At 33.0% G+C, this 23,701-nt stretch overlaps 1 protein-coding gene across 1 annotated transcript in view; it reads left to right on the top strand.

Moving 5' to 3' along the window:
* Positions 1 to 23,701, top strand: part of LRP1B (LDL receptor related protein 1B) — a gene marked incomplete at its 3' end in the record, with an annotated part of 2,351,282 nt that overhangs the window by 2,126,102 nt on the left and 201,479 nt on the right. Inside the window, exons 84-89 of the mRNA XM_082630936.1 lie at positions 4,145 to 4,333; positions 5,161 to 5,309; positions 9,799 to 9,892; positions 13,537 to 13,653; positions 13,769 to 13,888; positions 15,308 to 15,427. Of these exons, the coding sequence (XP_082487062.1) occupies positions 4,145 to 4,333; positions 5,161 to 5,309; positions 9,799 to 9,892; positions 13,537 to 13,653; positions 13,769 to 13,888; positions 15,308 to 15,427 (789 nt within the window). The remainder of the gene's footprint in view (positions 1 to 4,144; positions 4,334 to 5,160; positions 5,310 to 9,798; positions 9,893 to 13,536; positions 13,654 to 13,768; positions 13,889 to 15,307; positions 15,428 to 23,701) is intronic.

Here is a 23,701-nt window from a genome sequence, read left to right as displayed (position 1 = left end):
CAGCTTTAAAATAGGTTTTAAATATATAATAAATACCTGTTAAACTGCAACCCACACAACTGTTCTGTTTTTAGTGTCATTTTTGTATGTCTACTGAATACCTGTAAAATGAAAGTTTCCCTACATTAATTTTTTGCATTTTTCTTTTAATCAAAGGCAGTCTTATGTATAACAGGGGGCCATATTATTTTCCTCTTAAAAAAGGATAACCATTATCATTCTGAGAAAACATTGTCTACTTTTTCCATAAACTCAACCATGTCTTAGTAAGAACTTGTGTGTTAAATATTTCTCACATATACCATCACATTTCATGTTTATATTATATATATATATATTTTGTCTATTTTGTCAGCTCCACTAACTGCCAAATTACATCGCAAGATTAATATTTTTTGTTGCTCTGTATTATATGTATGTATATATAATACATGTATGTATATATTATGCATATATATTATAGTTATGTTACATATACACACATACCTAATACATGCACACATGTGTATATACACACACATATAGATGTACATATATACACATATCTATAAGGTGAAAATAAGTATATAAATAGAGATACAACCAAAAATAAGCAATTATATTTTTCTCATTCTGAATCAGGAACGTTTCCCATACCAAAATATATAATGCTTTGGCTCGGAACATCTCATTTACTCCCAATGTAGGTTGAACTCTTTGTGTTGATGGAAAAATGAACACAGCATTCATTCATTTATACTTATCATTTATCAGTTACCATATACCAGTTTTTTCACAGAAACTTAAGCAGATAGTCAAATAACTCTCATAAGGAGATTTTAGGTCCTAAAGAGGAAATGAGGCATACTGCCAAGTTATGAGTCAAACCCCATAAAAGGCAATATGTAAAGATTCTTGTTTGTTTGTTTTGCTCTCTTTCATTTTACTTGATTTTTATTGGCATTGGTTGTGGTGTTAGGGAACACGTCACTATCTCTTAGAGAGTAGCTTGTTGGAGCCACTATAGTGTTACAGATGTATGAGACTAGATTTCTTTTGGTTAACATAGTTAGTGTTTTTACTTCATTTCTTTTCTCTAGAAGGAATACTCTGGTGGTTGTGTTTGATGCTTGCTGTTTGGGAAATAAGTATGTTTACCAAATGAATGGGCTTGGAATAGGCTTGTATAAAGATACTAGTGTTAGTTCTGTTTTTCTTTGTCAGTATCGAATAAGGAATTGAATCAAACAGGTTCAATTCCTGGGAAAATGGACTACTTTTCTTCACTTTAACCTGACTTTTCTACATTCTTTGTACATCCAGCTATGTGCCAAAAATAAGAGTTCATTTTTCTGATCTCTATACGCTTATACTGATTACCTGATAACAGAGGGTTTCTGGTGGCCTATCACTACAAACTTAGAGATAGCAAACTTGCCCTGTGCTTAAATTGTCTCATGTCTGAAGATCATATACAGTGTAATTGCATTCAAGTAATTAAATAAAATGATTTTCACATGGAGCTTATGAAATTAGTCCCATTGTTTTATATACTTGTATTAGTTTGCTAAGGCTACCACAAACTTGGAGGATTAAACAGCCGAAATGTATTTTCTTAGTCCTGGAAGCTGGAAGTCCCAGATCAAGATGTTTGCAGGTTTGGATTTGCCTGAGGCCTCTCCCTTTGGCTTGTAGATAGCTGTCTTCTTGCTGTGCCTTCACCTGGCCATTTCTCTGTATGTGCACACCCCTGGTGTCCCTCTCTTCTTCTAAGAGAAGTTATATTGGATTAAGGTCCCACTCTGAAGACCTTAATTTAACCTTACTTACTTCTTTAAAGGCCCTATCTTTAAATACAGGTATATTGGGGTCTAGGACTTCAACATATGAATTTTGAGGGGACACAATTCAGTCCATAACCACACTTTACCTTACTAGGATGGCTTTCTTAAAGGCTAGTAGGTAAAGTGGCAAAGAACTCAGCAGCCAGCAAATCCGATTTAGATTCAAATACCAGCATCTTCATTTACTAGTTTTTTCTGTCCTCTCTGGTCACATTACTTGTTTTCCAAATTTTAGTTTTCTTATCTGAAAGTGAGGTCAACTGTTTCATGATAGAGTTGTTCTGAGTATTAAATAGGTGTACAAAGTTGATATGTTACTATGGGGTTTCTCAATCTCAGAACTATCGATATGTGGGCCTGATAATTCTTCCTTCTGGGACCAGAATGGCCTCCCCCACCCATTAGAGCCAAGGGCCTACTTTCTGGCACCCATGGGCTGAATAAATGTCAGCTCTAGTTATTGAATAGTTCAACAGACTGTGCTATTTTTGAGATGCTAATAGACAAGTTCTTACAATAACTTCACTTTTTGTACAGAAGTTAATTGAATCTCCGATGGACTGACATTATTTTAAAGTGATGATTAATTTTTGAATCCCTATTTAATGATGTAATTACTTGCTTGGCATCTAAGGAAATCTGAGTTGAATGTTTCTGAGACTTTCAATTTTTTCTGAGAATTTTTATTTTATTTTGAAAAGTTTCAAACATACACACATGTTGAAAGATTGCTGTAATGATCACCTATTACCAAGAGTCACCCAATTGTTAACATTTTGCCACATTTGTTTATCTTTCTGGAATGAATTTATATAGCCAAAGGGGGAGAGTGGGCATAGTTTGCATAATAACTCAGACATGATTCATTCTGGTAAAATGTCCCACTTTTCATCTTTCTTTATTCAGTTCTACTTATCATTGTGGCAATGGGCTCCATATCTGGGAATTACACGGATAATTCAGTTTGAGTATCTGCATCAAAAGTGTGCACATCTGGATTTTTCTTGATTTTTTTATATCCTTCATATGCATAGTATCTCTTCTGAGATGGATTTCTGGCTAGACACTACATTATTTTATAGTAGTCAATGGCTTAAAGTGTCACCCATTTGAAGAAGTCTTAACTCTTTTATTTCTGTATTTTCTGAGTCATAGTGAATTCTCTGATCACATTTGGCCCATCTGAGTAAAAATAACAAATTGGTTGATTTAAAATTTCTACTTCTAGTTAACAATATAAATTTACCCAGCATCTTAAAAATAAGGCTGTAAACCTCCCTAGAAAAAGTGAATTATATTTTAAGTTTTGATAGTTTTTCAGTTACTACTGAATGAGGAATAAGCCAAACATAAATTCTGTCATTATGTTCTAATATATAATAAAGTACATATTACCTGAATTATAGTACCTTTTCTCATTAACAACATTTTGCAGAATTTCTAAAAGTAGATCTAAAAATTTATATAGAGAAATATATTGGAATGTTTGTGCAAATTAGGGAATTTCAATTTTCTTTATTTATTGCTTTTTTTAAAAAAAAATTGAAGAACCCTCTATCACATTTTAAAATTATTTAACTCCAAACCACCAAACAAATTTATTACATCTTATTTACCAGATAGGACCCTGGAATCTCTTGAAAGAAAAATTGACATTTGTGAAGCTCAATCTACTGTTTGCATTTAAACCTAGTCCTCTAATGAATGTATAATTATAAAACAATTTTAATCTGCAACAAAGCAGTTTTATAATTGTTAAGTCTGCATGATGCATTGTTATTTGTCACATTTATATTTCTCCATCCCTATCCCAGCTTATTTTGCAAGCAAAAATACTCATAAAATCTCAGTGACTAAATTGGTTACTAGTAGTCTTACAGTCACTCTATCTCCAGGTAGATAGACATTTCATCCTGGATATGTAATTTAATCCATTTAAAAGTGGGAGAAAGCAGTACAATGACCTGTGGATTTAAGGAGGATATAAGTTAGAAACAACTGATGGGGATATACATATATATATAAGTTTTAAATGTTAGATGTTATTTGTTTCTGGTGAAGCAGCCATTACTTGTAAGCAGGATTGAATTCATTTTCTTCCCAGTGGTTGAACCAATCTAAATCTGAGCAAAGCAACCTCCTGCGCCAGATCCTGCATTCTCTTAACCGGTAATAAAGAACCTTGCCGGCCTGACAGGTTGTCACAGCAATTATTCACACGAAGTTCTATAGCAGTTGTATCTGTCAGCCCATGTAGTATTGAATATTTTAACTGGCAGTCTTCCAAGACTGAACATTAATCTTACCATCTCCTATTACAGTCCCTAATCAAGATATTCCAGGGGTGATTGCACTAACATTGTTTGAAGACTACATCTACTGGACTGATGGGAAAACCAAGTCACTCAGCCGTGCCCATAAAACCTCGGGAGCAGACAGACTCTCACTGATTAACTCATGGCATGCCATCACAGATATCCAGGTGTATCATTCTTATAGACAACCTGATGGTAATTATTCTTTCCATGATTTCCATAAGTGCATCAACATCTTTTAGTAACATTCCATTTTTGTTTCCTTTAAGGTTAAGTGTAAATTTATTTTTGAGAAAGATTACCAGATTTGACTGCTTAGCATAATTGTATAGAATAAATTCATTTGATATCAAATACTGCTTTTAAGGGATATGGTTAGAAGCTCAATAATAGTACAAGAATTATTGATTTGTTGAAATCATATTAACCTGAAATGACATTAATACATGTAGTTGGAGAAGTGAAGACTGCATTCTTGAAATCATTTATTTACAAAATAGTTATAGGATCCTAGTTTCTGGACTGCTAGGTGAAAAGAACTATATTTATGTAGCTCTAAGGCTCTAAAAATGAGAACTGTATCAAGTTTGCTTAAGCATACATCTAGTAGGAATTCTATCAGGCCATATGGAATAAAGTTTTGATTATTTTGCTACCCACTATACTATTACATGTAGATCATCATTTCATTATTTTATTTTACATTTATATTTTTAAACCTGTGTATATACTCATCCAAAATACTTTTAGTCTCTGTTTTTCTGATGGACACTTTTTTCCTACTAAAATACTTGCTATTGTGGAGATACATTCTTAAAATTATTTAATGGTAAAATAAATGTCATAGGATGATGAGTAGAATTTTTAACAAAATAAAATTATATTTATAATCTTGATGAGTTCTTGATTACAACGTTGTATTCAAATACAAGTTATGAAGCTTAAATGTCCTATCTCTCATCCCATATTATATTATTGGTCTTGATTATCCCATTTTGTTGTTGTTTCTTTCTCATCTGTAGTCTCCAAACATCTCTGTATGACAAATAATGGAGGTTGTAGTCATCTGTGCCTTTTAGCCCCTGGAAAGACTCACACCTGTGCATGTCCCACCAACTTCTATCTTGCAGCTGATAACAGGACTTGCTTATCCAACTGCACAGCCAGTCAGGTGAGTGGAGGTCTAGAAATCATTTCATGGCATGTATGAGCAAGTTGTTATAAAGGTTTTGCCTGTGTTTTGTTTATTCACGTAAACCATTTTTGAAACATCATGTTTTTTGTTTGGCATAGCATTAGATAAACATTCCATACATTATAGAGAGGGTCACAGAGTAAGGGAAAAGCAATTTGATGCATATTGTTAAAATGTGAATTTAGGAAGTACGCGTAGAGGTTAAAAGGAAGACAGAAACAAAAATGAAAACCATTCTTACACCAATCCACACAGAATAATGGTGCAAATCATGAGCAGGCATAGCAGAATCATCAGGGGAGATTTGACCTGATACCAGGGTGATTGAGGCATAGAGTTAAGACTAAGATATATGCAGTTTAAACAAAGAAAAAAATCTTCCTAGATAATCTGCTCTGTATCACCATCTCTACCTCTCTGTCATTCTTCAGAGTAAGTGATATGGAAAAAGTAAGTTTGTAAAAAGTAATTTTCTAGATATTTTTATTGAAAAATTATATGATCTAAATAATTTCCTTCTGAAATCTCTTTTTCTTCAAAATGTAGTTATTTTCAGTGAAGCTATTTCAGAAGTTAATTTTTTTACTTAATGGTGGTTACATGGACTTTATTACTTTCAAAATTCGGACAAAAGTCACATGACATTATAAAATTTAATTTTTTATATTTGAGTAACTATCTTGTTTAAGATAAAATTGGAAATGTGATTTGTTTTTTTTAACATGACTAAATTTATTCTTAGAATTCTGTGTTTTGAATTTGCTGGTTTTCCAGTTCTAGCAGTGACATCATGGCAAGAGACTGAATTTCTCTTAGGGTGTGCTTATTTTCAAAAAGAGAAGCTAATTCTAGCTCAACTTGCCTCTTAAGTTATGACTATGAGGCTCATACAATAAAGAACTATATAAACGAAAAAGATCCAACCTTTTCCAGGAAGCAGTGTGTGTAGTGGTTAAGGGCATAGACTCTGAAGCCAGACTCACTTTGACCATAACCCTGACTGCTTTAAATAAGCTGAATTACCTTGGCTTTGTTACTTAACTACTTGATGCCTCAGTTTTCTCATCTTTTAAATGGGAATGATAATATTTCCAGGCCACCGTTATGAAGATTACATGGGAAAAGCTCCTGGGTCATAGTAAGTGTTGTTGTTATTACCCTAGCCCTCTAGTGCAAGTAGAATATACTTGAGTATGTGTGCAATTAGTGTGAGCTGCCATCAGGAGGTTCTGATGTCTAGCTGAAAGCACAGGTCACAGTCTCTTTTTTCTTTACAACTGTGTTGTTTTAATTATACTCTCCTAAGTATTTATGTGAACAAAATTCATTATTTTTAGAGAACTAGTAATTTGTCACTATGGGAGTTAAAATAAGCAAACTAGAGGTAAAATTTAAGGGAGAAGTCACATCTTTAAAAATTTTTAAATTATAATTTCTGTTAATTTTGTTTAGTTTAGACAGATTTTCAATTTAACCTCTGGTTTATTCTGAAATAACCTCTGATCTCTTGATTTGGAGCAGACCAGGGTCACTCTGTTGAGGCCCAGCACTGAGGCTATAGGTAACTTAGTGGAAATGGCACCTGCCTAAGCCCCTTACAGTGTAGTGAGCCTCATTAGCTGACTGGAAATAAAGTAAAGCCAAAGGATGTTTGACACACAGATGAAATCTCAAACAGCAGGACATAGATAGTAAAACATCAGCCTCACTGTAGTCATAAAAGGGATAAGATGCTTCAAATTATTATATAGAAAAACCTAGGATTGTATGTATTCAAAGGCAAAAAGTTTGATCAGTCAATTAAATGAAAACTTAAATCAACCTAGAAAAGTATTATTCATATAACTAAATTACCTCTCAATTTGGTATCAGTGATAACATGACTAAAATATTTATAATTTTTCATATACCCCCAATAGTGTTTTGCATGAATTAAAAAAAGTCAACAATAGCAAGACAGTACAGTAACAACAGACTGTTGTGGATCAGATATCTTTGTTTTCAATACTTCCTGAAAAAAACAGTTATCACTTCATTTGTCTCATTTTTAAGAAAAAAGTTAACAAAGAGTAACATCTCAGCTAACACAGTCAATTAGTGGTTGTCCCTGTAAGTCCTGTGGTTTATGCAGTCATTTTATCTCTGATTCTTTTCTGATACAATGGGAGGAAAAAAAGATCTACTGTATACTTCTTGGAGAAAAGTCAGTTCATAGCACAATTTTTAGTGAGGTAGATATTAAAATGAAGTGAATAATTTATGTACTTCAGAATCATATCATTAAGAATTCTGATAAAAAATATTGCATTTTAAATTTATCTTACTAAGGGATTTTGGGTTTATCATCTAATTACTGCAGCCAATGATACACCCCCAAATATTATTGATTTTTAACAAAATAGGCAAATCACACCAATAAGAATTCTATTAGGATTGGAAATGAACATATGAAAATCTGGTAAAAATCAAGGTTATGTCCAATTCTTGTGGCATAAATCATTTCAAATATTACATTTAAATCATTTTAATTAGAAAACTATAAAAGTAAATTTAAAATGAATTTACTTATTTTTAAGTGGAGACTCTTCCTGTTTTGAGTAAACTTCACTATATGTAGGATTTGCATTTTATCCATGTATCCACTTAGTAGACATGAATTTAAGAGTTTCTTTATAGCTTCTTCTTGTGGGTGATGTTTGCAGTCTGCAATTTATTTTATGAAGATACTAGTCTTGGAGAGCATTTACCATGAAGAATTTTTTGTATTTATGTTTAACATTTATCTTTTTAAAGTTACTGTATTTAAGTATGAAAAAAAAGCCCAGACACAAAATAGAAGAAATCTTCCTCTGAGAGTAATGAATAAAATGTGGGTTAGCATAAAGAGTAATAATAAATATATTTTACCCTGGCCTTCCCTTAACTCAAAACACTTTTATGTCCTTATTAAAAATGAAATGGTGAGCAAAATCATTGTGTCATCTATCATTCCAATAGTGGGTGTTTATTTAAATCAGAAATATTTAGTAAAATTAAAAATATGTGTAAATAATATGTAAAATTTTAAATATTTTTAATATTAAAAATTTAGATATTTTTCAAATCTTGATTGGAAAGTCTTTGAACATACTCAGGAGACTTGAAATCATCTTACTTATATACTTTGATATACTGTAATGACTGGAAATGTTTAATGTTCAGGGCAGTTGCTTTCAGAGTAAGCCTTATATCCCCAGACAATCACTATCTATCAAAGTAATACTTTTCTTTTGGTAATTTATGAAAACCACAACAAACATGACCACAGGCTAAGTAAATATGGGAAAATCAGTTGAACAGGGAGATCTGCCCTTGGATTCACAGTGCTCTATTCCCTCTTACAGTGTCACTGGCAAAAATATTACTCTCTTATTTAAAATATAAATATAAATATATATATATATAAATCTACCCTAAATCAGCTCCATGATATCCAGACAGGTTCAGTAAAGGCTAGCATCACAGTCTGTCTTACTTGAAGACAGTAACAGTATTTTAAATGAACAAATTTTTAGCTTGCTAATCCATCTTCGTTAGAGAAAATTGAACCTGGGTTATATATTTCTGTGTTACAAATCTGCCTAGCATGCAACATGCTAAGATAAATGTCACCTTGCTTTTAGTCACTCACATGAGAATTACAGCAAAAACACTTCAAAAAGAAAATGAATACATTTTAGAAAATATCTAATATTTTCAATTTCAGAAGAAAAAAATTTGAAGTACTAGAAGAAATCTACTAAATTTAACTATCGCTTGTTTTTATTCACGGCAACTATTTCAGATACATGTGCTCTCTGTATGGAAAGTGTGATTTTCTTTAGATTCTCTATCTTATGAGGGTATGTTTGGAACTGAATGTTACTGAGGAAAGGATAAGTTTGTGGTCTGAGATCTAAGATTGGCTGAGCTTTCTTTGTCACTGTGTATGGTTGGCCAGTAGTGAAGTTAGCAGGAACAATAATTCAAATTAATTAAATTAGTTAAATTAATTCAAATTAACTAAATGAATTCAACTCAATACCTCTTCCTGGTATCTCTGATGATTTTTAGCCCTATTCAGTGTTCAGCAAAATTTTTCTGTAGCAGGCCAGGTAATAACTATTTTAGGCTTTGTGAACCACATGGTCTGTGTAGCAGTACTAAACTGTTGTGGTGAGAAAGCAGCTGTAGACAATAAGTAAATTCATGAGCTTGTCTGTGCTCAGGAAATCTCAACAGGTTTTCCTGAACAGTGTGCTTTCCTGGATGGTCATTTTGCTACTTGTTGTGCACTTATTCCCTATTGTGGAATGCTCTAAGACCACCACAGTTCACATTTGCAGCAAGAGAGTAGGCTAGGCTGCTCTGCCCTAGTGAGTTTTTAAATATCCATTATATATGAGTAGTGTTCTTTAATCTTTATTTGTTTTCCTTTTTTTCAAAGTTTCGTTGCAAAACTGATAAATGTATTCCATTCTGGTGGAAATGTGACACCGTGGATGACTGTGGTGATGGATCTGACGAACCAGATGACTGTCGTGAGTACACTGGCAGATGCAGGAATTTAGAATTTAGAGCTCCTTACATCCCAGACCTGGAAAATTGAAGCTAGATCTTAAGTATTGCCTTCTGATAGCTTTCAAAAATTGAAACAGAAAGGTTTTATGTCAGTAGTTAAAAATACAGCAAAAATTGTTGCAATGTCTTGTGTATGTCTCTGATCACTATTACATCTACAATGACACCATCAGCACTTTGCATTAGTTTTCTCTTTCTCAATTTTTTTTTTTTACTTGTAGAATAACTAAACTCTTCATGTAGCAATCAGGAGAGTAAAAATCAGCATGATTTTGACTTAAGATATCATTAAGTCAGAAGGAAAAATGGGCAAGTTTTCAGAATGCTACTCAATGACTGAAATCTTGACTTTAAGAGATACAGTCCTTCAACTTTTCTGTCAGTATTAAAATACTGAAAATTCTTTAAGAGTCAGATTTTTTTCCAATGTAAGTCATTAGTTGGCTGTTAGTCAATTTAGTATGCTATTAGTAGTTGCCTTAAAGTGACTACCAATTATGTCTTGACATTTGACTATCATTGGCATGGTTAGGTGCTATTTTTTTAAGCTGTCTTTGGTAACCTAGGTTGTAATGGACAATCAGCAGACTTTTCCTTGTTAGCCTTTTATAGTTCACTCCATGGGTCACTCTTACACTGTCCTGTCAATTTGAAGATGCTTGTAGTCAATCATGATAATTCCCTCAACATCCCAGTAGTTGGTTACCTTGATTTGGTCTTGACAATTGAGTTCAAGATCCTTAGCCTTGCACTAAAGAAAGAAGTATACTGTCTTAGTGAAAGCCAGCTACTTTCTGCTACAGAACTTTCCACCACATAATTACAAAGCTGTTTCAAACTTAGGACCTCTAGATAATTACTTGCATGAGCTGTATTCCACCTCTCTGGTCACTACCAAGTATATCAAACATTTGAAGTTTTTTCACATATCTCATTTATATGTTTAAAATCAGTAAATAATATATTCAGTGAGAAGGAAAAAGTTTTAAAAGTCATTGCTTTTCTAATATTATTTTTCTGTTTCTGAAAGGTCCATTGCCCTTTGATTTTTTTTTAATAAAGTTTTTGTTTTCACTGTGATGGACAATATATGAAGAGTAGTATCTGTATGACATAGGTATACTATTATGCTTGAATTATTCTTAAGTTACTGAATTAAAAAAATATCAAGGAACAAGAAATTATGGTGGCCAATGGAGATTTACACAATAAAATTTATTAATTTTCTCACAATAAACTGTTCTGTGATATAGTAAAGTAAATACAACTTATTTTTGTAGTTTATAGAAATAAGAATGATTGTGTTACTTTAGTTCTCCTATTAAGATGACCTTTCCTGCCCAGATTTTCTAAGGTGTTTTTTGAGGAATTATCCCCATGATGACATGCAGACAAAGTGAGTAGCACCCAGTGCTCTCCCTTCTAAAATATTTACAGCTCCTGAGCTCTAATTTTGATCTTGACTGAAATTTCATGCTGTAACCAAACTCATATGAAAAATTAACTACAGCTTTAGTATAACACACTTTTTAAGTTTACCCACTTTCAGAATATTTGGTGAACAAATATAACTTTAATGTCTTTTGAAGGGAACCAAAGAGGCATCTGGTATCTAAGAGTCTCTGTATGATGCTTATCCTGGTTAAATACCAATACTAAGTGTTTTTATTGGTGACATTATCTCTGTGATCTTTTAGTAAATGATCTATTTCTTGGAGTTGACGGGTTAACAGCTTGAACATCTGTAGGCATGACACTTTATTTTGAGAGTCATGGTGAGGTGGAAAATGATGTATGTGTGTCTGTTGAGTGTTTAGACTTCATTTTTGAGTAGCTACATCATCAAAATTTGCAGGTATTGAGAGCCACTGACAATACCTGTAATTTCACCTGAAAAAGCAGAAAAGCTTGATACCAGGTTCATATACCTTCAAACTGCAATAATGTTATTTATGCAAATATAGTTGAGTGATGCATCAAGAATTCTCTGGCATCATAAGTTTGTAATTATATTTCCTATAACACTCTAATGCATCAAGGATCATTCTAGAGACACATTTAAAGGTCACCTAGGCTTCCTAGTTATTTAACAGACATTGGAACTCCTTTAATATTTACAACCCTTCTTACAGAAAAGTTTTGGACAACCTCACTTGTAATGGACAAGGTGACTGTGGGGATGAGGAAGATGAAAGGGACTGTCATAAGTCACCTCAAAATGTTCTTACTTCTGACTCCGAACTGAAATTGGTCTAAAAATTACTATCCATACACCATAAGTTCATAAAGTGTTGAAAAATACAACAGCAGTTATGCGCAAAGAAATATTAAAGGGACTCGTATATGAAGCAACAGGAAATAGAGGAAATGCATGTTTAGATCATGAGAAAATTAAGTATCGCCCAGTTTAAACATTTAGTGTGATTAATTAATAAATGTTGTAAATTGAAGGTAAATGACATTCAACATTTTAGAACTCACTTCTGTGGAAGCCATGCATATAATTGAGAGGTTTTTTTTTCATGTTAAGAAAATTTTAATTAATATTTTAATTATAAAAGCGTAATTTATCTTCCAAAGAAAGTTCAAAATATAATTTATTAATGTTTGATTGACCAATTTGAACTAATAAACAGCATACTATTAATCTCAAAATCAGTGATTAGTAACACACATTAGGATCATCAGTGAAAAGATAAGTGTTTATTGCAAGTTGTGAGAAGACTTCAGAGTCAAATGTGGATTTAAACTTCAACTCTGGCACTTGAAACTTGTATATTCTTGGGTGAATTATTAGAATCCATGAGACTTACTTTCCTCATTTATAAAATGGTCATGGTGATCCCAAGGTGAGAAGTTTATAATGAGATTCAATTAGTAACTATATGTGAAAGAACCTAGCCCAGTGCATGATACAATGTAGATATTCAGTAGATCCTACTTTATTGTTATTATTGCTTAAATAAACTCAAAGAATATAGCAAAAACTGCTTTACCATGTAGGAGATATTTATTATAATAACATACGTATGGTATATAAAAATCTTTACTAGTTATGACATTGTCCTTATATATTAATAAGATTATAGGAATAAATATCAATAATTCTGATTTAAAATGTGATAGTTATAGAAAGTATTTGCTTTAAGGAATGCTGGGGAGTATGTATTGAGGGCAGATGTTTCTCTCTTAATATATTACAGGCAGCAAAGTGATCAAAGAAATAATTTTTTAAGTGATATTGGAATAACTTTTTTAAAAAATTACAATGAATTGTGCTCTGCCACTTAACCTCTCAATACCATGTCTTTGAAATGAGGAGAAATTTAAATGTTTTAAATATATATATTTATATTTATATGTTGTTAATATCTTTCTTCTTACTGTTAGTTTATAAAATCTAATCTGGAGGCCATCTGAGCTGCTCAAAGCTTAACTGCACATCTGAAACTAATAGCTCTCTGCATGTGAGACATTCACATTGTGCTCTAGGATATGTTTAATATAATAATACAATAAATATGTTGAATGTCAGAAAAGCTCTGTTTAAGAAGTCATGAGCTAAGATTGTCATTCCACGATACCTCTATGTTTCCTCCTCTAGCGGAATTTAAATGTCAGCCAGGCCGATTTCAGTGTGGAACTGGGCTCTGTGCTCTGCCTGCTTTCATCTGTGATGGAGAGAATGACTGTGGGGACAATTCTGATGAACTCAACTGTGGTAGGTGATTACATTCTTAACAAAGGAACACGAATCTAATTCTTAACTGATTATGTTTGCACTGATTTAAATTCAGACACAGGCTTTAGCCCACATTTTTTGTTCTCTCTTTTAGACACACATATCTGCCTCTCAGGTCAATTCAAGTGTAACAAGAACCAGAAATGCATCCCAGTAAACCTCAGATGCAATGGGCAGGATGACTGTGGGGATGAGGAAGATGAAAGGGACTGTCGTAAGTCACCTCCAACTGTTCACTCTGACCTCTGACTCCCAACTGAAATTGGTCTAAAGATTATTATTGTTCACCATAAATTTATAAAGTGTGGAAAATATAACTGCAATGATGGGCAAATAATTCCAACTAGATGTCTATTGGGATGGTTAAGAAACTCTGTATAAAAATATATAGAAAATTAAAACATGGGTGATCTTTACTTAAAAGCTACCTGGAGATTATTACAAACATGAAAAAACATGCATTCATCGACATCATCCTTAAGAGAAGCAGCAAAAACAAATTACAGGTGATTATGGTGCTTTTTTAAAAAATATAGATTTTTTTTTTTTTTACCATATGAAATAGCTGCAGGTAATTTTCTTCTGTTGATTTAATTAGTTACTTGAAATCAACTCCATTTTAATTAGAGATTTTTTTCCTTAATAATAACATATTGAATGTATGATAAGAAATAAAAATCTGGACAAAATAACCTAACAAAATCACTTGTTAAAAACTGTAATACTCCTTCTAATGTATCTTAACAAGCTACTTCAAAAGACAATTGTAAAATAATTTTAATTCTGTTCACCTCTTATTTCAATCTCCCATGAAAAATAAATATATATAAAATGGGAGGCGGAACAGTTTACATCATATACATACATGCACGTAGGCAGGCAGGCACATACACACATACACGTACATACACACACAGGATCTGAACCATAGAGCGCCTGTCAAGTTGAAGCTTTCAACATAACTGCTGTCAACATTTCTGTCTTGCTGAAGTTTTATTTTATTTCTCTAAAACTTTTATTAGTAAATAATGTGCAGTCATCCAGCAATTTGATTAAGATGGTACATTCAGAATAAAGTCAGTACCAGTTCTTTATGGTTATCCATTCTAGAAGCTGATCCATTAAAGTGACTTAAGATTTGTGAAGCAGTTTATAGTTTGAGTCAGATGTTCACCTCTTCCCTGAAAATCTCAACACAGCTAGAGGTTTTGATAAATTCTGTGCCTTTCTTTTTCTCATTCACTAATATCTTCTGATTTTAGTCATTTTCTATTTACAAAAATGCCTATGTATAAATTCTTAAATTTATTTATCTGAAAAAAATTATTTTGAAAGACCCTGAATCCTTTATTTTTTAATTAGTTTCAAGATATCTAATCAAGGTGGGGTGGTTTTGAAAACTGATTTTTATCAAATGCATCATTTGCAGAAATATGTTCATTTATTTATACTGGAACGGGTAATAGGAATACACTATAGATAATTAAAAGTTAAGATTTATCACCTTCAGGGTCTTATTAATTAAAAGATGATACATTTTCAATTGATTAACTTAAAAATCTATTTGTTTTTTAATTAGAATGTCTATTCTTGTCCAAAGCTACATTTTAATAATAGATGCTTTCCTCTTAAGCCGAAAACAGCTGCTCTCCAGACTATTTCCAGTGTAAAACTACCAAACATTGCATTTCCAAGCTGTGGGTTTGCGATGAGGATCCAGACTGTGCAGACGCATCAGATGAGGCCAACTGCGGTGAGTGTTTTGTGACGGTGGATCCTACCTCTTGCATTTGTATCATCATCTGAGATGGCCATAGTGAAATGAATTTGAACACAATTCTGATACAACTAGGGTCTAACATGCGAAAGTTTTTTCTCTGTGCCCCCAGAGTCAATAACCTCAGGTTAGCTATTTTAGAATAAGCATGGAGGGGTAAGGCAGAAGGGTTAAGTATTGCTTTAGCATAAGTCAAAACTGTTTCTAAAACGACAGATCTGAAAGGTAAGATAAAACTGTCTTCTTACGTTAGCGTATGCACATGCTATTAATATTTAATGAATAGAAACAATAAAACATTATTTTCATATTGTTCTAGGCTTCATTTTTCTCCTTAAATACATATGAATAGAAACAATAAAACATTATTTTCATATTGTTCTCGGCTTCATTTTTCTCCTTAAATACATATGATTGTTCATTTATCCAATGGTTATTGTTCATTCTTAAACATGGTGGGGAAAAAGAAAAAAGATAACAAAGGCATCTGTTCTGTTTTAGTAGATGACAGCAATCATTTAAGTTAGCATGTTTCTGAAACATTAATATTTTCACTTAAGATCAGTTATTTTATTTACAGTTATTATTACTTAACATTGCAGAAATGGAGAACATATATGTTCATTTTTGTTTAATGCATTTGATTCTATCCTGAATATGTCAACAGTGAAACAGAAATAAAGTAATAGTTGTCATGTGTAACTCATTTTTATCAACATTTATGAAGCATTAATTGAGGCTATTTTTTAGGTGACTGCACCAAACTTGGCATTGTTGGGGAAGCAAAAAAGTATTTAATCTAGTAATTGATTAGAAAAGACAGAGTTTGTCCAAACTAAGGACAGAAACTTCAGACTTCTTAGAAAAAATTGTGTTAAATGCATTTGCTAGATTCCACCGTACTGTTATTTAACTCTTCTGGGAGAAATCAAAATGATGAAAATCATTTAGGTTCTTTGAAATTCCATTATATTGAACAATATCCATGAGCTATATGTATAATCACAGGCAACAATATGTCATTAAGAGGTTTTTTTCTAATACTATCTCCATATAACTGTGTCTTCAGGACATGCAATCAGTATGGCTTATCACTTTATAGTATCATAAAACCACCATTTCTCACTTTGTGGAATTGACCTTCATAATCAATTCACAAGGCATCAAACCACATCCATCACCAGTTTGTCCATAACACTTATCAAGGACTTTTGCAGATGAGTTTATATTACTGGCTATTTTGCTCTCTTGTCTTTTGTATTTTTGTTTACCAAAGCAACATGGAATAATGACATATTAACTATCAGAAAAATTTCTTGGATGAAATGTTTTTTTTCTCTATTTTACTCTTCTTCCTCCTCACTTTGATGTGATTTATCTGTTTTGGTATGTTACATTGTTCAAACTGATAATTATTAATCATCATAATAAGAATAATGCCTAATATTTATGTGCTGTTTACCATATGGCCCAATAAATGCGTTAAAGGCTTTATAGCGATTACTACATTTAATCTTCTTATTATCCCTATTTTATGGTTGAGGAAAATGAGATCCAAGGAGTAAATTACCCCAAATCCTACAGCTAACAAGTGGCATAACTGGAACTTGAATCCAGAGTTACTTGACACCAAAGCCTCTGCTCTATGACCATAGCATGAATCCACATCATTTTTTCTATTTAAAAAGAAAATATTTAAATATTTTCTGTTATAAAGTTATATAGAATTCTCGTAGCCACAATTATTGCTTTAAGTTCCAGACCAGTATACAAATATATACATACATACAGAAAATGGGGGAAAGGATGAATAAGGGTTACCATTTAATTTATCTTAAACCCACTCTAAAATGTTACCGTGGGCAGGTGCTAATTTAATTTAAAGAAACTTCTTCCACATCATATTTTAGCATGGCATTTGTCAATCCTTATTTTTGAAGGAGCTAAAAGACCACCTCTTTCCCCTTTCTTCTGTCTTCAATACATATAGAAATGCCATGTATTTTTGCTAATTCTGTTAACACCCTTGTGGGATAGTTCCTCATTTGATGCTTTATTGAGTGGGAAAGAAACATAACACTCCTTAAAGATTAACCCTATCAAGCCAAGCCCTTATTATTTGAATCTGAGTTACATGTTTCTTTGTGGGTGAGAATGGGCCTTGTCTAGAAGAAGGGATGTGTTTCACTATTTCACATGTCAAGTGGCCTAGCAGGTTGTAGTGTAGACTTGCATTAAATGCTGTTGAGAAACTGGCCCATTCATTGTTGCAAAACCTCCATTTGCAACCCATTTTTATTTCAGTTGCCTTCTGTACTTTCTTAGCCCAGTGCTCAGTTTAGGGGGAGATTCTTTTTTACTCTTGGAGTTCACCTAGCCCTTACATCTTATTTTTCAGCACCAGTATTTGTATTTATCTGTAGTTTTATATCTGATTGTTTTCTGTCAGTTCTAAAGTTCCAGGATTATAGTTTGTTTTACCTTGACCTAAATTAAACAATTTGGTTTGTTTTGCTTTAAATTGTGTAAATAAAACCAATGTAGAAGCACACATGCAAAGGAGAGGGAGAGACAGACAGTCACTATAGAAAAGCCCAACAAAACAGAGCACAGTAACTTAACACAAACAAAGTACACATGTACTATAGGGAACTAAATAACCAGTAATGTGCAAATATTTTAAAAATTATTTGATTTTTATATTTACCAAAATATCACATGTTTATTGCAATCAGCCCAGTGTAACTTTTGAGATCTTACAAGTACTTGCAAATTTAACAGCTAATGCTCAATATTTGTAAAAAATTGTATGGTAATCATTTCCAGGTTAGCATAAGGAGGCTTTGAAATCACTTTGAATAGATGTAGATTAAATATAGTTTAGGAGTCTTTGTCCAGTAATCTAGTCGTGGTGAGACTTTGAATTTAAAAATTAAATTAACTGCATAGTTTCCCATCTTATTATGGCTAGATTTTGAGATGGTTGTATTTGAGTCCCTGAAAGCTACCTTTGGCACGTTTGGATTTAAATTGAAAAATATTTTAAAACACCTTTTAATTCTATTTTTGTATAAATATAGATTTAAATCTATGCTACCTTCACAGTTGTAGCAAGATACAGTGGGCCTGTCTTATCCACAGGTTCCACATCAGCAGATGTGGAAAGGCCGACTGTACTAAGCTATTTTGTCTAAGGGACTTGAGCATCCATGGATTTTGGTATCCGTAGGGATCCTGGAACCGATCCCCTGTGGATACCAAGGAAGATTGTAGTTTTAACTTTGTTTTATGAGTTGTTAATAGTTATTATAAAATTATTTCTTTTTGCCTGAGGTTGTTTATTCTTTCCTCACTCTATGCCCAAATAAAAGAAAGCTTCCTAAAACGTAGATGTACACACTTCTACTAGACTATTGATGTTAACTACTCTTGGAAGGCTGTTACACTGTTTATTACAATATTGGGCCAGCGCCACATTTGAATGCCTGACCACAATCAGTAGACTACTCCAACTGTGGCAGCTCTGGGCTTTTCATTAAGAATCTCAGTTTCAAACTTTCTTCACCTTCTGCCTGCCATCTTCTATTTTAGGAATGAAATGAGCATTTAGGGATTTGATGGATCTGTACTAGATTCATAATTATTTGTAACAGAGTTGAAACTTTTCTACAATTTGACTCTCATAAGATGATACCAGAATATGTCTTTCCATTATGTTCTCTCTCCCTGTTTTATAGTTTAGATTCTCAGTGCCCTAGATCCCTATGAAACATTCTTTTCATCAGTTTTATGCCTGGGCTTTCCTGGTCAACTATGAACTCACCACTCCACTCTCTAGAATCAGCTGTTTGTGCTGCCACATCGCTCCTCCCTGTGGTCTCACTTCCTGCTTTCTTCTCCTACATCATTTCTGTGTTATCAAAGACAGTCTTGCTTTCACGCTGGTTCAGAGTCATTTGCTGCTTTTGAACAGTCTTGATTTATAACCAACCTGCTCCTTGACTAATTATTTTTACTTAATGCAGTCATTATAATCACACTAACTGGGGCTTGTGAAAGGAACTTGAGCTTCCTACAGTAGCTTTGTACTTTCCACAGCCTGGATTTCAAGCATGACACTGAACACACTCAAACCAAAAGACAGAACCCGTCAATGCTTGCTTTTATTCTCCCTTAAATGTCTGATGAGGAAATTTGAATCGGGTTACTCAAGCTATGAGAATATAAGAAAAAAATATTTTTTAAGTTAAAGCAAGTGTAATACATATTAAATTATAAGATATTTCAAACACAAGGACTTGCACAGAAAGTTACATAATTATATACCTGTACCATTTTTAATAGACTTTAGCATTTGGTCTAAGATATCTCTTAAAACATTTAAATCCCTACAATAACAGATTTACAGCAGTACATAGGAAGCCTACATATTAGATGCTGTATTAAAAAAAAGTATGAAATGTAGAACTTTAAAAATTTGCCTCCTTTTACCTACTTTTAGAACAAAGATATGTGTGTTTCTTTTAGTTTATAAGATTCTGTTCACATATCTTTTGGGCTGGCAATTTCCTTAGAGGATATTCTGTCATTTATATTTTCAGGTGTTATTTAATGTTGTTTAGTACCATGTATATAGGATTATAGTGTATATTAATGAATGAAAGTAGGTAAAATGAAAGATTGTATTGCCTCTTCTCAACAGCAACACCTGATAATGCACCTCTATGTAGAAGGTACTTTTGTTTATTCCTTTAAGAAAACTTAGATTTGTGCTTATATGTTAAGATCAGTTTGAGGATCCAAGTGGTATCAGACTTTGTTTACAAAAAGACTATCCATTTTCAGCCATTAACATTTCAGGACAAAATATAGTAATGCGTAAAAACTAACCTATTGTAGAGTTGTGACTGTAACATTTATTAGCTTTGTGATGTGTATGTAGGGGACAGATGTGGTATAGATGATGATTCTGATAACCATACTTATTCTCCAGTCAGTGTTAGATTCAATGCCTGGGCTGCAAAGCCTCTGGGCTAGATTTTTTATGTCATCAGGCCACTGTTCATATATATGGTTCCTTGTTCGGAGTTCATGTGGGAAATAATGGGAGTGGAAAGAGAGGTGACATAGGGTTTAATGTGAAACAGTAAACTCTGTTACCTCTTGCTGGGTTATGGATGCCAGAGTAAATTATTACTTATTTTTATTTCCATTTAAAATCTTAACCTTCTAATTAATATTTTTATTTTTCAAATCCAAAATTCTTGAGAGGTATTTTTAAAGGAATATGAACAGAAATTCTTCATGATGAGTTTCCTTTGACCCAAAGCAGAACTGTCATGAAAAATATTATTTAAGGGCTAGAGGGATAAAATAAAGAGTGGATATACCCTGTGACTGAGATTTCTCATTCCTATGGATCATATTATCCACATGAGTATAACACTTCCCTTCAAAATTCTATGTTCTAAGAAAGAGACAAACCTCCAGCATATAAATATTTCCCTTTTGACACAGTTACTGGGTTTTGACTAATATTTGAAAAAAAGCAGAATATAAACTGATACTATTTATTAAAGTTCAAGTAAATCTAATATGTTTTCAAATAATATTTTTGATTAATGGTATTTGGGTTACGTGAATTGTCTTATCTTACTCAAGATTTCTAATGTAAGTTCATATATTTATATTTAACCTTAAACTAATAAAAAGTTACAGAATATGTGTATACCTGCAATAATATTATAGTAACCATTTTGCTGTAAATACTAATATCAAATATTAATGTTAAAGTAAATGTATGGTATTTTGTTTTAGTTCATTAAAATCAATCATTCAGGAATTGAGTGTATTGACAATTAGTGTTAAATACTGAGTATTAAATATTGAGTGGCTGACTCAATAAAAAAATCCATATCACAATGCTGGAAACTTTTTATAAACTGCTATATAGCTTTAATTAATTAAGCTATTGAAAGAGTAACATCTAACCTGTTTCAACTTGTTGAAGACATTTCTAAAGTATTAATCTAATTTTTTTCTATCACCAAGTAAACAGTACTGGCAAAAATGTCATATTACTTAATAGCATATATAGCTATAGATCCACATTTTGAATATTCTTATATTACATTAAAAAATCAAATATCGAATCTGTTTATATTTTAGTCTTCTTTGTAATTAACTTCTGAATCCTAAAAACAAAATATACTCAAAATTCAATATATTACTTAATTCCAATTAATCATGTTTTTCTATAAAAGGTCATACAGCTATGTCTCTTAACAATTATATCTGTGTATCAGTAAGCTAGATGCCTCATATGGATATTTCTGTTTCTAGAAACTATTCATAGATGGTGAGGTGTTATGTTACTTTATGGATTCCTATCCTAGAAGTTCTTTGGATGAACTTAGAGTTCTTGGAATGAGCGTATCCCCAGTCCCATGATAATTACTGCTTCAAGAAGAGAATCTTTCGGATTCTCAGATCTTCAGTTTGGTCTTTTAATGTTTAAAACCACAAAATTCTTGGTATAAAGAGACAATGAGCAGTAAAAATCTCAGTGGGTAACTATCAGGGAATCACAGAGGTACAGGAAACTACCTCTAGTAATTATAAATCATTTTATGAACTCAGTACCCTGACAATTCAGCCAGTTCTTTTTAAATAAAGAACATTTTACTGAGTCAGAGGGAAGAAAATTGAGAATCAATCACTTAAAATATGAACAAAATTTTTTTTTTCTGTCTGGATTTACCATGTCCATTTCATAATATCCAAATAGAGGTAATTGCAGATCAGATTTGTTAATATTTCTTTTTTTTTTCACTTGAAGCATTTATTCCATCCTTCCCTCAGACAGAGAGGGATCTTTCTTACTTTTGTTTTTTAAGTAATATATATATGTGTATATATATATATATAATTTATTTATTTTTGGCTACGTTGGGTCTTTGTTGCTGTGCGCAGGTTTTCTCTAGTTGCAGCGAGCAGGGGCTACTCTTCGTTGCGGTGAGTGGACTTCTCATTGGGGTAGCTTCTCTTGTTGCAGAGCACGGGCTCTAGGTGCGTGGGCTTCAGTAGTTGTGGCACAAGGGCTCAGTAGTTGTGGCGCACGGGCTTAGTTGCTCTGTGGCATGTGGGATCTTCCCGGGCCAGGGCTCGAACCCGTGTCCCCTGCATTGGCAGGCGGATTATTAACCACTGCACCACCACGGAAGGCCTTACTTGTTTTTTTTTTTTTAAAGTAGATTTAGAGCAGTGTTGTCAGTTTCTTTGACTATCTATTCCAGTGTCTCATAACTATTTCCCTGATGCTGCTGTTTTAAGCCAAGTTTCTCAGTAGAAAGCTCACCATCATGTACATGAAAGTGGATGCTTAATAATAATAGCTGTTATTTATTCGAGCAATCATTATGTCCCAGATCATCTTCTAAGCACTTAATATGTATTAACCCATGTAATTTTTAATAACCCTATTAGTAGCTGCAGTTTACAAACGGAGAAATAAAGCATATCGTTTAAGAAACTTTCCTAACTTGCAGACTGTATGCACATACACTTCATATAAAGAATCCTCCCTGCACTTGAGAAATACTCTTAACATCCTTATGTTCCCTCTCAATTTTCTCTTCTCAAAGCAAGATTATCCCAGTTCCACTCTTTCATTTAGGAAATATCACTTGAAGATATGCTGTGTTTATATGTTAAGGAGGAATACATAATGCCTAATTTGTTCCTGTAAAGGGCTTACAATCTGTTTAGAGAAATAGGACCCGTAAGCTGATCATGGATAAAGACGTGGCACATCCTGTACTAGTCCATGACTAGGCTTCAGTGACTGTGGTTGCAGAGGTCAAGGTAGACTCTGTGGGAGGTAGGGCTCCATATGGAGGATGGGTAGGCTCTGGGGAGGCCAGTGATGAGCACACCTTCCTCCACAACACAGCTCCCAATCCAGTTTCAGCAAGAAAGATTAGAAAGTTATTCCTCCATAGCTACTTCTCAGATATGACCAGATACTAATGATTGAGTTGCTACAAAATAGTGCCATTTTCTCGTAGTCGATTTCTTTCTGTCTCCTGATTTTGTGTTTGTCTTGTTCATCATGCTTTCTAGATCCTCACACGATGCTCACTACTTGAAGGCACCCTGTAAATGTCAGTTAGGAAGCCTGAAACTTTTGTTGCTTCATCAGTAGGCAGGATAAGCTTCCTGCTGTCCAGTGCTGCAGAGCTGCCGATATCA

The sequence above is a fragment of the Mesoplodon mirus genome, assembly GCF_964341445.2.
Source record: "Mesoplodon mirus genome assembly, chromosome: 8".
Classification (NCBI taxonomy): Eukaryota; Metazoa; Chordata; class Mammalia; order Artiodactyla; family Ziphiidae; genus Mesoplodon; species Mesoplodon mirus.
The sequence above is the reverse complement of the archived record's forward strand: the minus strand, read 5'-3'. Positions and strand labels throughout refer to the sequence as shown.